The sequence below is a fragment of the Gouania willdenowi genome, chromosome 13 (assembly GCF_900634775.1).
Source record: "Gouania willdenowi chromosome 13, fGouWil2.1, whole genome shotgun sequence".
Taxonomy (NCBI): domain Eukaryota; kingdom Metazoa; phylum Chordata; class Actinopteri; order Blenniiformes; family Gobiesocidae; genus Gouania; species Gouania willdenowi.
Window position 1 is genome coordinate 43,694,839 of NC_041056.1, and position 18,016 is coordinate 43,712,854.

Consider the following 18,016-nt stretch of genomic DNA (forward strand, 5'->3'; position numbering starts at 1 on the left):
GTTCTAACTCTGCTGTTTCATCGACGACATGAAGAAGAGAAGAAAAGCTTTGTTCATGTAAATACAGACAACCAGGATCCACTGCTGCTCATTAACTCTGACCCAAGTACAATCTGTCTGCTGCAAAAAACTGCTGTTCTGTCAGAAATGGTTGAAGGTTTGGTTTCATGGTTTAAGTCCAGATTTTTTGCTCTTCTCTTCTTCATGCTATCTATGAAACAGCAGTGTTGGAGAAGGAGAATAGATTCACTGTCCACTCAGATCACTTGGGATTACAATATTCTCAAAGGTCAATATGCTTTTTTGACCAAATGACGCCAAAACAAACTTACATACTGCAGCTTTAACAGGATTTTTGGTCCTGTTTGACAGAATCCACTCTGTGTGCATTGCGCTCTTTGATTTATTTACCTTTATTTCACATATTTAGTGTTTTATTGAGGTGATAATCAGCAGGTGTTCTCTTTATCCTGGAAAGCAACAGTGTTGACACGTGCATTAAAGCTTTCCCTCAGCACCGTAACACACGCCTCAAATAGAACCAGTCATGCTGTTGTAACATTCACCTGGCCCCTAGGGAGGGGCCACATGAGCTGCTCCACCCTCTGTCTCCTGAGACGTAGATGTAGCTATGAACAGCTTTGTGCTGCTTGTTTTAGCTTCCACCTTACATGGCCACTGATATAAATCTCACTGCAGTCCATCACAGGCTTAGCTCATACTTTACCTTCTGTTACATCACTCATTTATGGTTCACGTTGGTTATTCAGTCAACAGTAATCAGTGGTGATGATGTCACTTTATTTTATGTCATCATTGTTTACTGTCGTAGTGACATTTTAAAGATTATTCTAGTGTTTTGGAAACACATTTGACTCAAGTGTTTCTCCCTTGTATCATAAACACATGCATAACCACGCTATGTGTTTTATGAAAAGTTCTTCATTTCTCAGGGTTTGTGTGTCTTCAACAGTCCATGATTACTCTCTAACTTCAGCCACCAGAGCGTGTCAGCGCACTGTTTAAAGGACAGTAAAGTTCCCTGAGGAGAGCTCTTCTTCTCTGCTTTATTGTCTTCTACCAAACCTCAGAGTTAGAACTGTCATCCTCTGTGGTCATAGATTTTTTTTTGTTTTTATCATTTTTCTATAAACAAGAGGTTTACATCGACACCTTTAACTTTTCCTGTTTTTTACAGCAACCAAAAGCAGCACAAGTTGTCATTGTCACAAAAATCTACTAAATGATCTATAAATCTACTAAATGATCTATAAATCTACTAAATGATCTATAAATCTACTAAATGATCTATAAATCAGGATGAATGTTTCACTCCAATAGAAAACAATGGATGTTTACAGGCAGTGAGGCCGTATGACATCATCAGTCACATGATTTCAATATGTAGGAACACAGGCTCTAAAACTGTAAAGTAGTCCTATTTATAGAAGTTAATTAAATGAATATATTTCATAATAGTGTGTTTAGTTGGACATGGATTACTAATGAGGACATTATAAGGTTTTAAGTCAAACTTGTCAAACAAAAAGCTCTAATACAAACACAGAGTCAGGCTCTATCTATGGTGATTATAATATGTCTGTTCATAACAGCTGTGTGCTGTTTAAAGGTATTTTTAAGGTGCTAATCCTTCAGATCAAAGGGTCACTGTTAAAAAGAGGCTCCAGTAAGTGATTTATCTCTAATAAACTATATTTAGACTTTACATGAATAGAGTGGATCATTTACAGAATGACCCATTGGCAGAGGAACTAGGTTGTGATATAACACCAATCATGTATATTAATCATATACAGTAAACAGTTTATGAATGTATTTAGAAGTAATGACAGAGTGAGAAACTGAATTTAAATGAAACGTTCCTCTCGCTCTGTTGATATTTACCAATGAAGAAAATCTGTTTTTTGTCACAGCTACAAATCATGGTTTGAACATTGATATAATCTAAATAAACAACCTTATTTAAAATAATAATAATAATAATAACCTTAAACATGTTTTCTACTGCTGTGCAGAAATGTCAGATAGATGTTTCTATTTCTTATATACAGTGAAGAAAATAAGTATTTGAACACCCTGCTATTTTGCAAGTTCTCCCACTTAGAAATCATGGAGGGGTCTGGAATTTTCATGGAAGGTGCATGTCCACTGTATGAGAGATAACCTAAAAAGAAAAATCCAGAAATCACAATCTATGATTTTTTAACCATGTATTCGTGTGATACAGCTGAAAATAAGTATTTGAACACCAACGTTAATATTTGGTAGAGTAGCCTTTGTTTGCAATTACAGAGGTCAAACGTTTCCTGTAGTTCTTCACCAGGTTTGCACAGACTGCAGGAGGGATTTTGGCCCACTCCTCCACACAGATCTTCTCTAGATCAGTCAGCTTTCTGGGCTGTCGCTGAGTAACACGGACTTTCAGCTCCCTCCAAAGATTTTCAATTGGATTTAGGTCTGGAGACTGGCTAGGCCACTCCAGAACCTTGATATGCTTCTTACGAAGCCACTCCTTGGTTTTCCTGGCTGTGTGCTTTGGGTCATTGTCATGTTGGAAGATCCAGCCATGACTCATCTTCAATGATCTGACTGAGGGAAGGAGGTTTTTGGCCAATATCTCACAATACATGGCTGCAGTCATCCTCTCCTTAATACAGTACAGTCGTCCTGTCCCATGAGCAGAAAAACACCCCCAAAGCATGATGCTACCACCCCCATGCTTCACAGTAGGGATGGTGTTCTTGGGATGGTACGCATCATTCTTCTTCCTCCAAACACGCAAAGTGGAATTATGACCAAAAAGGTCAATCTTGGTCTCATCTGACCACAAAACTTTCTCCCATGACTCCTCTGGATCATCCAAATGGTCATTGGCAAACTTAAGACGGGCCTTAACATGTGCTGGTTTAAGCAGGGGAACCTTCCGTGCCATGCATGATTTCAAACCATGACGTCTTAGTGTATTACCAACAGTGACCATGGAAACAGTGGTCCCAGCTCTTTTCAGGTCATTGACCATGTCCTGCCGTGTAGTCCTGGGCTGATTCCTCACCTTTCTTAGCATCATTGAGACCCCACGAGGTGATATCTTGCATGGGGCTCCACTCCGATTGAGATTGTCCGTCATGTTTAGCTTTTTCCATTTTCTAATGATTGCTCCAACAGTGGACCTTTTCTTCACTGTAGCTACAAAACGATGAAGATTCTGGGAATTCTGTGCTTGCAGATCTATGAATACTGACTTTCTTTTATTATTATCTATCTATTTATCTGTGTGCGTGCGTGCGTGCGTGTGTGTGCGTGTGTGTGTGTGTTGTTTTTCTGAATCAGTAACACGTCTAATACTTCAGATTTAAATGTAAAGTAGTTTACATGTTGTCTCTATGTTGTTTTGTCTGCTCTTAGAGACTAAAAAACAAAAGGATGTGTGTACGTGTTTGATCATAAAGCTAAACAGAGTGAACAACATCTGTATGATATCACATATTGTCAGTGAGTCCTTGTGATGGTTTCATATCATCACATTAGTTCAGTGTTGGTGCTAACGCTACATACAGCTGTTATATGTAGCTTTAAATAATGTCTACGGCCGTTCTGCTTAGAAACTCACATTATGGGAAACGCTTGAGATGCTCCATGGAGGTTAATGATCACATGACCTAGCTGAAGCAGTTATGTGTGAAGGATTAGGATGACTTTAGCTCATCATGGTCACAGATTGGACACGAGTAAATGTGACTGACTGAATGATTCATGAGGTCAAAGGTCACAGCATGACACACGTTAAGGAGATTATTGTTCAATCAGATTCTTCAAAGGATGTAAAATTACTTCATTAGAGCCGGAGTTCTCAATCTTCAAGAAACTAAGAATATTTTCTCAACAATTTGAGCCAATTTTTGTTTATTTTTATAATTTTTCTACAACTCCACCAAACTCACCATATTTTAATCTATTTTCATCACTTTTTTGCCATATTTTTGCTCCTTTTAATCTATTTTTGCTACATTTCTCCCATTTCTGACACTTCTACATCACATTTTAATGACTTTTCTGCACATTTTTAACACTATCCAGACATGTTCATCACTTATAAACCATTTCTACCACTTTTACACCTAATGTCACATATGTTGACACATTATTGTCACTTTTAACCTCTTTTCACCAGATTTCATGATTGTTTTTGTCAATTTAACCACATTCACCATTTGTCGTGCATTATTTTCCAGTTAAAACTAAATGTTCCTTTGTCACTTTGAACCCTTTTTATTTGTGATTAAAACAAGAATTTCCATATTCAAGATGACTATAATATACTATAATATAATATATAGATATATAGCTATATTTTTAAAAATATTCTCACAGGGATAACATCTGACTTATTCTTCTTTTTCCCTCTTTTTCATTAACTGTGACTATTTTTAATGTATGGAATTGTTTGATCTTTTCTTTTATGAGTTCAACCACTAAGTCTGTCTGATCTATTATTAAAGAGTTTGACTTTTTAATGTTTTCAACACGTGACTGACCACAACATAACCAGCAGTGAGTGTCTCTGTGGGAGAATGTGAAAGCTTTCCAATCATGTCTTATACAACGAAATCCAAACATGTTAGAGCAGATATGACATGATGAATGTTGGCCCTCCTTTAAATAATGTGTGTTTGGGTCTGGAACATGTTTGGGTCTTCAGTAAACTACTTAGCATATGTCTCAGCTCCCTGTAATGTGATCAGCTTAGAGCTATGAACATAGACTGTTCACATCACTAATGATTAGTCACAGATATACATTGGTTCTAGACTCACACGCTCTGGAAATATGAACATATAATGAACCTTCCTTTAACGCTTGTGTTTTGTTGATGTGTTCCAGGTGGCTGGCTGTGGGCGTGGCCAACCTGACCTCTCCCAGGTACTGGGTGATCTACCTGCAGGTGATCCAGGAGGCGGTGTGGCCTGGTGGGGCTCTGCCCACTCAGGATGTAGAGGAACGCAGTCAACAGCAGAAAGACATCAGCAAACAGCAGGCGTTACACTGTCTGATGGGACTATTACCAGGTACACGCACACACACCTTCACTATGTAGCACCGTCTACGTAACATGTAGACCGTGGCTCAGGTGGTAGTTAGGTCGTCCTCTGGTAGAAAGTTTGTGGGATCGATCTCAGTCTATACTGTGTTGAAGTGTCCTTGGGCAAGACACTGAACCCCAAGTTGCTCCCAGTGGTTGACTAGCGCCTTGCATGGCAGCTCTGTCCCACTGGTGTGTGAATGTGTGTGTGAATGAGTGGTTATGTAAAGCACTTTGTGACCTCTGTCTGTGAAAGGTTCTATAGAAATAAACATTACTTAAAGGGGACATATCATGTTAAATCCACTTTTTTAGCCCTTAAATACATTTTGTTGTATATTTAGAGTGCTTAGAAGTACAGAAAAAATAAAATTAATCTCTTCAGGTGCTCCGTAGATATCTTTATATTCTGTTTTGCTCATATTTTTCAATCTGTTTCGATTTTTCTATTCTCTATTACGTTTTTTGAACTATTACGTCACAGTATTTGCAGCAGAACTGCCAAATTAGTTCATCAACTCCAGGCCCAACACTTCGAGCAATCCGCCATTTTTATTTCTGGCTTTTATTTTGTAGTCCAAGCTCCAGGATGCAGAAGTTACGAAAGGATAAGTCAAAATGTTGGGTTGTTGGATGTAGTAACCCACACGCTTCATTACACCGTCTCCCAGCATCAGAACCTTTTCAAAGTGTCTGGTTGAGTTTTATTTTTTATAGAAATGTACCACATCTGTGGATAAGGTCATTTTTGTGTGTGTGAAGCACTTCAATGATGACTGCTTCATCAACCTCCACCAGTATAAAGAAGGATTTACAGAAAGACTTTGTCTGATTGAGGGTTCAATTCCTTCTATCTTTGGAGACGATGAACAGAGCACTTCGCTAAGCTGTAAATAACGCTAAAAAGTGTGATGATAAGACGTCCCTGTCATTGTTTTGTTAGCATTAGCAGTTGCACCGTCTTCATATGTTAGCGCTGTGTGCTCGTTTTAGATCCTTGATGATATGGCCTACGTGATTTAATTTAAGTCTAAAGTTTTCATTAGTCATTTCATTTTGACGTTTTTGTCTTTGAAAAGACTATTAAAATGCATTTCGTGACATTAGCTTGGTGCTAGCGTTAGCTCGGTGCTTGTGTTAGCTCACTTATTAGGGTTCTGCAGGTTCATCATCTTCATTTTCATCTCGCTCCACTGGGTCAGACTCTGGCTGGAACATGTAAGGCTGGATGGACAAGTCTAACGTTGTTGACATTTTGTAAATAACCTCTGAATAAAAGGTTTATGCTCCGCTACATAGCCGTATCTCTTCTATCAAATTACAAAAATGGCCGAGCAGGGTGGAGTTGAACCGAGTGTCACCTGAAGAGGGGGCGGGGTATGGAGTGTCTCATTTGCATTTAAAGAGACAGCACCAAAACGAGTTGCTCTCAGAAGCACATCAGAAAAGGGGTGGAGCTATAATAATGAGGAATTCAGACCCAAGCATTGCAGTTCAGCTTTATATAGACCATAACTGTATGATTTATATGTAAAAAGGAAGGATTTAAAACCATGATTTGTCCCCTTTAAACACACACAAATATTAAGCGCTTACGCGTGCAGGCGTGTACACATCAGTAAGTGTGTGTGTGTTGTATTCTGTCCAATCACAGCAATGATCTGACTCAGAGTGTAACACTACAGTCACTACCACTCTATGGACGGGTGTAGTGACACAGACTGTAACCAGACTAAATGGTGGTCTATTATACACACACACACAGTGTTTACATGTCACATGTAAACACTGTGCTACAACAGGTGCTACATAGTGAAGGTCACCTGATCACTATAGCTTCACTCACGCCACACCTGTGTCTACGTGTGACTGATATATTTATGTTTGTTAGGTGTGGCGTATGTGTGCATACGCTTAATGTGCATATACATTAAACACATGCAGACGCGACTTGTGCATTGTGCCCGTCTACCCATTCTAAGTCTATGGGAAATGTAGATCAGACGTGCAGACCCATTCGTTTACACATTCATTGGACTGGTGCGCATGAATTTAGAATGGATCCACTCCCCATACACACACATACGCACACACACGTACACACATACGCACACACGTGCAGGGGCGTAGCACCACATTTTGGTCCCTGGGTACAAACCCCTACTGTACGTTATGTACACTATTTTTTTCATCCAGAAACTTTACTAGTATTCTTGCATTATTATATAAGCTTTGTTTTTTCTTTACAATAACCTAATGACTCCACAGCCATCGTTTGTATTTTTTAATCTATCACAAGTGTATTAACTAGGGATGGACTGATGGGTTTTTTAGGGTGATACCGTTTTTCCCATCAGCCTTAGCGATGACCGATACAGACTGCTGATTTTCTTGAGCTGATATTTGGAACCGATTCTACTTTTACTTCCTGAATTTACATCATAAAAATTACACAATGATGATAACAAATGGTACAAGTCTCAATTTAAAGAAAGGAACATTTATTGAAATGAACAAAGTAATATTTAACAAATAATAAAAACGGGATGTAGAACAAGAACAAGTAAAAAATAGAATGAGAAATGTCATGAAATATAATGAAACAACTGTTCGTCCTTGTCCTGAAAATAGTTTTGACAAAAGTTGGTCTGACTGAAGATATATGTTATTAACAGGATTATTGAGTATAAATATATACATTTATCATATTAAACACAGAAAGAAACTATGAATAATAGACCTTTTTCACGACAACCAGAAGGAGTGCCTCCTGGTGCAGAGTCACTTCCTGTTATTGTGGGTCGAAGGGAAAATAGCTCTAATTTTTCTACAGCGTTGCTCAACTTGCCAGTTTTTTCATTTTCTGATGCAGAAACAATCAGTGATTACCTGAACTAATAAACCTGATCAGGGTTATAAGTTCTTCCATGAAGAATATATCCACAGCTATCAATATAAGAAAAGAAGTAGCTTCATGAGCTAACCGCTATCTACAACATGTGAAGTATAAACATCGTCATAAAGAAAACTAATTTAGTCTGATAAAATATTCAGAATGTTTAAAGAGAGGCATGTTACAGACTTTTAAACTATATTCTAACATTCTGATCATTCTTATTTACCTGTGGGTGGATGTGCAGTAGCAGCTTTAGCATAGCTTTAGCATAGCTTTAGCATAGCTAGCTTGCTATGAGAGGTCAAGCTGCTGTTTCTGAGCTCTCTCGAAGGCAGACTCTCTCTACGGTGGTGCCATAAAATTATTCCAGGGAAAAAGAGATGAAACAGCTCCACTTTTAAGGCGTCTGATAACAGAACAAGAGCGACCGGGAACAGAACAAGAGCGACCAGGCCAAGACTTTGTCACTAACGCTAAAGCTATAGCCACAGGAAGTTGTTGCACACCACTTCCGGTTTAAAATACGGAAGTGTGATAAAGGTTTATAGTCCATTCCAACACAACCCAGAACATAAACTAACAGAGGAAAATAACGTGATGTCAGATGTGCATTAAGCAACAAACTGTTCAAGTTTCTGTTCTAAATTATATCAACATTAACAAGAATAAATATTCAAAGAAGTAGTAAACTGATTCTCAGAGTTAAAAACTTGAGAAGCAGAGAGAGAAAGAAAGAGAGACACACACACCTCCAGCTGCCCGTTAACTACAACTGCTAGTGGGGGGAGGGGCTCTGCAGGGGCTCTGCAGCCTAACAACATGTGCGTGTTTTACAGTTGAAGAACTGAGTCATTTCCTTTATTCCACCTTCTGTCCCTCTCCTTTATTTCCTGGTTTTCCTTTCTTGAACAAAGACATGGTTTCCTGCTGCTGTCTATCTCCTGCTCCTCATCACATCCACATCACATGTGGGTCGTACCATTCTCACTGTTTTAAAGGGGTGTTTGCTGTGGTCCTGATGCAGCATGAATCATTGTGTTTAGTGATAAACTGTAATTAACAACCTTTTCATTCTAATATAAATAATCTAAAAATGTTTAAAATGCATTTCCGTACAAAACAGTAAATAGAAAACAGACCTCTGCCTTTACCCCCCTCAGTCCAATGACCACATGTGGACGTGCTCACATGGCTCTGTATCTCCAGGTGTGGCTTCAGACGTGTTGGGATCAGAGAAATATAAAGTCAGCTGGCAGACGGCACTGGACTCCTTCCAGGACCCTGTGATCAACAGGTACACACACACACACACACACACACACACACACACACACACACACACACACACGCACACACACACACACACACACACACACACACACACACACACACACACACACACACACACACACACACACACACACACACACACACACACACACACACAAACATAAACATCAGTAAATTACAATAAAAGAACAACAAAGAATAGAAATGAACAGAAATGATAAGTTGATGATGTCAGACATCTTTAGTCCACTGTTATACACATCTGACAGTTTACATCAGACATAGGCAACTGGCAGCCTGGGGGCCACATGGGGCCCTCAGTCAATTTTTTTGGCGGCCCCCAAACCCAATCCACAAAAATTTATGAATATGAATCCCAACATAATACACAAAATAACTCCCTCAACACACAAATCGGCAGCAAAATGCACAAAGTACACAAAATGACTCATAAAACATAAAATAACAACAACGACAGATGCAACAATCACTTAGAAAAACAAACAACACATTATAGAATAGCTCCAAACACACACACTGTTTACAAAATGAAAGATAAATACTTAAAACAACAACAAAAACAGTAACAGTAATAGTAATAGGAACGTAGTAGTGATAGTAATAGTAATAGTGACAGTAACGATAACAGTAGTAGTGATGGTAATAGTAACATTAATGATAACAGTAACAGTGATAGTAATAGTAACAGTAATAGTAATAGGAACGTAGTAGTAATAGTAATAGTGACAGTAACGATAACAGTAGTAGTGATGGTAATAGTAACATTAATGATAACAGTAATAGTGATAGTAATAGTAACAGTAATAGTAATAGGAACAGTCGTAGTGATAGTAATAGTGACAGTAACAGTGATAGTGACAGTAATAGTAACAGTGATAGTGACAGTAATAGTAACAGTGATAGTGACAGTAATAGTAACAGTGATAGTGACAGTAATAGTAACAGTGATAGTGACAGTAATAGTAACAGTGATAGTAATAGTAACAGTAATAGTAATAGTGACAGTAACGATAACAGTAGTAGTGATGGTAATAGTAACATTAATGATAACAGTAATAGTGATAGTAATAGTAACAGTAATAGTAATAGGAACAGTCGTAGTGATAGTAATAGTGACAGTAACAGTGATAGTGACAGTAATAGTAACAGTGATAGTGACAGTAATAGTAACAGTGATAGTGACAGTAATAGTAACAGTGATAGTGACAGTAATAGTAACAGTGATAGTAATAGTAACAGTAATAGTAATAGTGACAGTAACAGGCACAGTAATAGTGATAGTAATTGGAACGGTAACAGTGATGTAATAGTAACAGTAATAATGACAGTAATAGTGATAGGAACGGTAATAGTGATAGTAATAGTAATAGGAACAGTAGTAGTGATAGTAATAGTAACAGTAATAGTAATAGTGACAGTAACGATAACAGTAATAGTGATAGTAATAGGAACAGTAGTAGTGATCGTAACAGTAATAGTGACAGGGACAGGGACAGTAATAGTAACAGTAATAATGACAGTAATAGTGATAGGAACAGTAATAGTGATAGTAATAGTAATAGGAACAGTAGTAGTGATCGTAATAGTAACAGTAATAGTAATAGTGACAGGGACAGTAATAGTAACAGTAATAATGACAGTAATAGTGATAGGAACAGTAATAGTGATCGTAATAGTAACAGTAATAGTGACAGGGACAGGGACAGTAATAATGACAGTAATAGTGATAGGAACAGTAATAGTGATCGTAATAGTAACAGTAATAGTAATAGTGACAGTAACAGGGACAGGGACAGTAATAGTAACAGTAATAATGACAGTAATAGTGATAGGAACAGTAATAGTGATAGTAATAGTAATAGGAACAGTAGTAGTGATAGTAATAGTAACAGTAATAGTAATAGTGACAGTAACGATAACAGTAATAGTGATAGTAATAGGAACAGTAGTAGTGATCGTAACAGTAATAGTAATAGTGACAGGGACAGGGACAGTAATAGTAACAGTAATAATGACAGTAATAGTGATAGGAACAGTAATAGTGATAGTAATAGGAACAGTAGTAGTGATCGTAATAGTAACAGTAATAGTAATAGTGACAGGGACAGTAATAGTAACAGTAATAATGACAGTAATAGTGATAGGAACAGTAATAGTGATCGTAATAGTAATAGTAATAGTGACAGGGACAGGGACAGTAATAATGACAGTAATAGTGATAGGAACAGTAATAGTGATCGTAATAGTAACAGTAATAGTAATAGTGACAGTAACAGGGACAGGGACAGTAATAGTAACAGTAATAATGACAGTAATAGTGATAGGAACAGTAATAGTGATAGTAATAGTAATAGGAACAGTAGTAGTGATAGTAATAGTAACAGTAATAGTAATAGTGACAGTAACGATAACAGTAATAGTGATAGTAATAGGAACAGTAGTAGTGATCGTAACAGTAATAGTAATAGTGACAGGGACAGGGACAGTAATAGTAACAGTAATAATGACAGTAATAGTGATAGGAACAGTAATAGTGATAGTAATAGGAACAGTAGTAGTGATCGTAATAGTAACAGTAATAGTAATAGTGACAGGGACAGTAATAGTAACAGTAATAATGACAGTAATAGTGATAGGAACAGTAATAGTGATCGTAATAGTAACAGTAATAGTAATAGTGACAGGGACAGGGACAGTAATAATGACAGTAATAGTGATAGGAACAGTAATAGTGATCGTAATAGTAACAGTAATAGTAATAGTGACAGTAACAGGGACAGGGACAGTAATAGTAACAGTAATAATGACAGTAATAGTGATAGGAACAGTAATAGTGATAGTAATAGTAATAGGAACAGTAGTAGTGATAGTAATAGTAACAGTAATAGTAATAGTGACAGTAACGATAACAGTAATAGTGATAGTAATAGGAACAGTAGTAGTGATCGTAATAGTAACAGTAATAGTAATAGTGACAGGGACAGTAATAGTAACAGTAATAATGACAGTAATAGTGATAGGAACAGTAATAGTGATAGTAATAGTAATAGGAACAGTAGTAGTGATAGTAATAGTAATAGTCATAGGAACAGTAATAGTGATAGTAATAGTGACAGTGATAGTAATAGTAACAGTAATAGTGATAGTAACAGTAATAGTGATAGTAATAGTAATAGGAACAGTAGTAGTGATAGTAATAGTAATAGTCATAGGAACAGTAATAGTGACAGTGATAGTAATAGTAACAGTAATAGTGATAGTAACAGGGACAGTAATAGTAACAGTTATAGTATCGGTGATAGTAATAATGACAGTAATAGTAACAGTAATAGTGAATAAGTGAATAGTGAATAAGTTATTGTGTTTAATCCTCAGACACCTGGTCTACTGTCTGTTTGATCTCCTGACTGACTTCCTGGTTCCTGAACTTCTTGAGGAAAACTTCCAGAAGAACCTCCTGAAGACCCTGATCAGAGACCCAGAGAAGATGCTGGGCTGAGGAGAACTCTTCATCATCATTTATAAATCTATAATTGTTGTTGTGAATTGTGTAATGTGTGTTTGTCTATAAAATAAATTCACACACTGGCCGATCTACAAACGTAACTCAGTTTGTCTCAGATTCACACACACACAGAGCTGTGGCCCCTCCCCTCCACTAGGGGGCAGTACAGAAGTCTCTGATGGCGAATCTATTTATTATACAAGTAACAATAATATCTAACTAATAAATAATGTCACTGGTATTTACTGCAGTGTCAGCACAGTCACTGCAGCCTTCAATGGTCTATTGATGATCATTGTATAACACTTGGTTTTATCAAATTTTAAGTAAAAATGTTTTTAATGACACTTCTCATGATGTATGTGACGCTACCATTTATATAACAGATTAAAACTGCAGTGCACCAGTTTGGCCAAATGATTGATAGTGTATATAATTAAACTGACAGTACCATCAAATAAGAGGAAATAAATGGTTTCACTGTTAATTTATTATTGAAACCAGAATGGTTAAATTGATTAAATAGCTGTTTTTTTTTGTTTGTTTTTTGCCAAACCAAGTGTTGTAGTGTGATTACCAGAACCTTTGATGTTTGGATAGTTTAATTAGTCTACTGTACGTTACTAAAAACAATCTATACAAATTAAGGGGAAAAGAGTATTTTTTGTGAATACCAGTGACGATATTAGATATTTTTGTAGCTTGTTTTGGTAAAATGTAATTAATCTTCATCAAAGACTTCAATACTGCCCCCTAGTGAAGGGGAGGAGCTTTACATGTGTGTGTGTGAATCTTTGTTATGTTTGTCTCTATAATAAATAAATTCACACGCTGACTGATCTACAAACACACTTTACACAATTGATCAGCACAATTACACACGATAATTAATGATTAATACACATTTTAAAACATGTATATTGTGGATATGTTTTAGACGAATCTCTCCACTGATCAATAAAACAAGTGTGTTACAATGCTACATCAATGCTAATGTTACATAATCACATTGTGTCCTCCAGCTGTAAAACAGCTAAATGAAGTCTGATATTGATGAAAGCTATGCTAAGCTAAACGTTACAGATGCTAATATATATTCTATCAATCTAATATTTATTTAAATAAATGACTCTAATCATGTGACTAAATAGTATTATTAGTTGATCCTCGTGTTGCTTGTGCAATAAAATAAATGTGTTTTTACTAAAACTAAAAATAAACATGTAATTGTTTTTTTCTAATTACTTTTGTGTCAGTCTTTGTATTGACTCACCTGTGGACAGTGTAAAGGTTTTAGGAAGATGATTATAAATATTTTATTGTTATTCATTCTGAAAGAATAAAGAAACACTGTGAGATAAAGTGAAGCTTCGTTAGCTTTAACCTGTGTACAGTAGCACATACAGTAGATATAGTATCAGGGAGAAAATGGCTCTGAAACTACACTCACAGATGTCGGCCATCTTGGATCTTGCTCTGAGCACAATTTACAGTATTTTAAGATAAATTATTGAATTCCTTGACCCTGAAAACCTATAATTCATCATGATTCTATGTCAAATAGAACCAAAGTTATGACAAAATATTCACATTACCAATTCTGAGTCGGCTCCGTATGTTTAGCAGCATGGATCCCTTTAAAAATACATTTAGCATACTCAAAAACACCCGTGTACACATTTACATGCTTTTTTTCAACATCTCAGCCTCATAATGCTACATATGTGCTATGCTAACACGAACCTGATGCTACGTCTCATTTGTGTCTGAATTCCTCCACATTAGCGAGTGTAGAACAGAGTTAAATAAAGCCAGTAACGCTCTGTGATGGTTCCTAGAAATCTATTAATAGAGCTGCACACACACACACACACTATAGATATAGATCAATAAAGACTTTAAACGCTCACTGTACTAAGATGTTAGAATGGTTTTTATTTTTATTATAAACAGTCTTTGATGTTCACTTGTCATTAACCTCTACAACCCCCTGATATAGCAATCATCTCTGAGGAAGACTGGCAGTTGACAGTTGAAACATGTCAGGAGATAAAATTTCCTGAAAAACCTCATCTGAATAAACAATACCTTAACATATACCTCTGCGTAAACCTTGGAAACTACTACGCTAAAACTGTAGCTAACACAACACACACCAGCTCATTGTGTTCAAAGAGGGAAAAGTCGTAAACTGGACCTTTTTCAGTTTCACGCGTCACTAAATAAACACAGAGCTCTAGAACAACGTGAAACTACACAATTAGCTCAGAGAACACACACACACACACACACACACACACACACACTGAAAGGTATTTCTAAAATGTGAGACATTAATGTGACAATAGGTGGCGCTGTGTGTAAACAACAGATTAATATTGTGTTCTCTCAACAACCACAGGGTGGCGCTGTTGTGTAACGTTGTGTGGTTGACCTGAAAAAAGCAGAATTAAGTCTGATTTATAGAAAACATTCCTGTGTTGGGAAATAAAAATAAAAATAATATAAGAATATGTTGTATTTTCAAACACCAATGATACAAAATAATTATTTCACTTCTTGTAAATTCACATTCAAATTATTTGACAGATTACTTCCCCAATAAAGAGTTATTTTGACTCGACTCCATTAAAAATTAATGAATCTAAATTAATAGAAGAAGCAACATTTTCCAGTTTAAATGTATGTTAGTTTATGACTGAATCAATGAAAACAATAAATGATGTTAAACAACTAAATAATGTTTATTATTTACATCACTGAGTGCTAACATAATGTGTAATATGAATAAATATTATGATTGTATTGTTTAAAAAACACGAACTTATATTTAACTAAAATATATTTATGCTTTTCTGGATTTTTAGTAAACTTTCTAAAACAAATGTTTTTGTATTAAAATAAAAACATGACTTAGTCCAGAACATTCCAGAGAAATATAAACTGAACAGTGTAAAATATTTATAATATCTGTGGATATCATGAAATAAACTGATGAAGCTGAACTCAGTCACATGGTTTCTGTGTGTTAACAAAGAACCTTGTGTATGTTCTACGTCTCTATGAACATTCTTAGAGCATAAAGTACATTCTGCTACGCTGCTTATTGGCATTAAGTCACATGACCTTCATATACAGTATGTCTACAAACACTAAATACTGGACCTGGTTAAAGGCACATAGACAATAAACAGGTGAGATGTTATGACGTATACGTTTGATTCTTGAAACAATATTATTTTAGGCTAATGCCTAAAAGCACGTCAAAAACCTTTTCTCCAGGCCTACTACAAGGCATGGGTTCTCAACCATGGGGTCAGGACCCCATTTTGGGTCATGAGACACTGGTAGAGGGTCACCAGATTCCTTCAATGAACTAAGAATATTTTTTTTAACAATTTGAGCCCATTTTTGTGTATTTTTACCATGTTTCTACAAATCCACCAAACTCACCATATTTTAACATATTTTCATCACTTTTTGACATATTTTTGCTCCTTTTAATGTATTTTTGCTACATTTCTCACATTTCTGACACTTTTACATCATATTTAATGTCTTTTCTACACATTTTTTCCACTTTCCAGACATATTCATCACTTATAAACCATTTCTACCACTTTTACACATAATGTCACATATGTTGACCTATTATTGTCCCTTTTAATCACTTTTTACCAGATTCACTTTGAACCATTTTATTAGTGATTAAAACCATGATTTCCATCTTTAAGATGACTATAATAATAATAATAAATGTTCCTGGATAACAGTGGATATTATTCAGATGAATAAATAAATAAATGTGGTTATCACAGATTCATAGAACAATGGACCATCATGTCAGCTACGGGGGGGGGTCCCCGCTCTCTGGGACCTTTATTTTGGGCGTCACGGCCTGAACAGGTTGAGAACCACAGGTTTAGGATCTAAAATGAAATGATAACCGATTGGGAAGCAGAAAAGGAGAGAATAAGTAGAATAATTGTTATGGAACATGTCTGAAACGGGCTGAAAGAAGCTTTAATAAAGACATTCTGATGTTGACTAAAACTAGACAGTATGAGTGATATGTGTAATATTTCAAATAAAGAAGCTCTCATCCATACAAACACTCAAGACGTCTCGTAACTTATACAAAATCAAACTAAAACAGTGTTTTAACGGCCGTATTTAGCCTGAGTTTTACATTTTTGTTCCACCTTAAACCACTAAACACTTCATAAACAACAATAAAACAATAAAAGCTCTTTTATTCCAACATCTGTAGAAATGACTTGTGTTCACCACTGAGTCCAGCTGTTCATCAAACCTCACCACATTTCTTTAATCAACAACTTTAACAGCCAATAAAGCTTCGTTACAGACACTATGAGCTCATGTAAAACAGAAGAACGTCAGACATTGTTTGTTTTTCACGTATTACATGGATTAGAACGCTCTTATCTTTCTGATATTTTAATGTTTCACTGAGGTCTGCTGACCAGATGTTCCTGGTTGTTCCATGGTCTAGGCCAGGCATAGGCAACTGGTGGCCCAGGGGCCACATGCGGCCCACGGTCTAATTTTATGCCCCCAAAGTAAACATTCAAAAAGACAGAAAAATAGACAAAACAAAAGCAAGAATACATTACTCTGGTTGTGCTTACATAAAAGTGTATTATAGGCGTGTGCACGTCACTCACTCCCTGTGGGCGTCACTTCATTTTTATCTCCTCCGTTTTTGCAAATGCATCCTTCAAATATTATGTGTTGTTAAATGTTCAATGAGTTCGATTATTTCACACAAATTCTATAAATTTCACAGAACTGTCTTTAATTTCATCCTTCTCCTGTTGGGGGCGGAGTTTCCCATTTCTCATGATTGTGTGCTAGGGCGGGGTCAGAGCTGCTGTGGAGGTGGAAAGATTATTTCACCAGGTTTTTTTTATATAATCCCAAACTTTGCTGATATGTGGCGTACGACTAAGAACTGGTATTTCTGCTTCTCATTTTCTTTCACTTGTACATTTTATAACCTTTGCAGAATGTTCAACACGTTGGTCAATGTCTGTTGTTTTTAAACGTGCTCTATGAATAAAATGAACTTGACTTAATTAAACATTACAGTAGTAATGTAGCTTTTAGAAGCACAAAGAAGAATAAACTAATAACATCTGCCCCTCCAGGTGTAGATCTCTGCACTTAAAGTCAACGTACGCTA

General features: G+C 36.3%; 1 protein-coding gene across 1 annotated transcript in view; it reads left to right on the forward strand.

Annotated features, from left to right (window-relative positions):
* snx19b (sorting nexin 19b) overlaps window positions 1-12,903 on the forward strand; it is a 44,492-nt gene extending 31,589 nt beyond the window's left edge. Inside the window, exons 12-14 of the mRNA XM_028465333.1 lie at window positions 4,903-5,087; window positions 9,204-9,291; window positions 12,684-12,903. Coding sequence (XP_028321134.1) covers window positions 4,903-5,087; window positions 9,204-9,291; window positions 12,684-12,807 — 397 coding nt within the window. The 3' untranslated portion in view covers window positions 12,808-12,903. The remainder of the gene's footprint in view (window positions 1-4,902; window positions 5,088-9,203; window positions 9,292-12,683) is intronic.
* The last annotated feature ends 5,113 nt before the right edge of the window (window positions 12,904-18,016 follow it).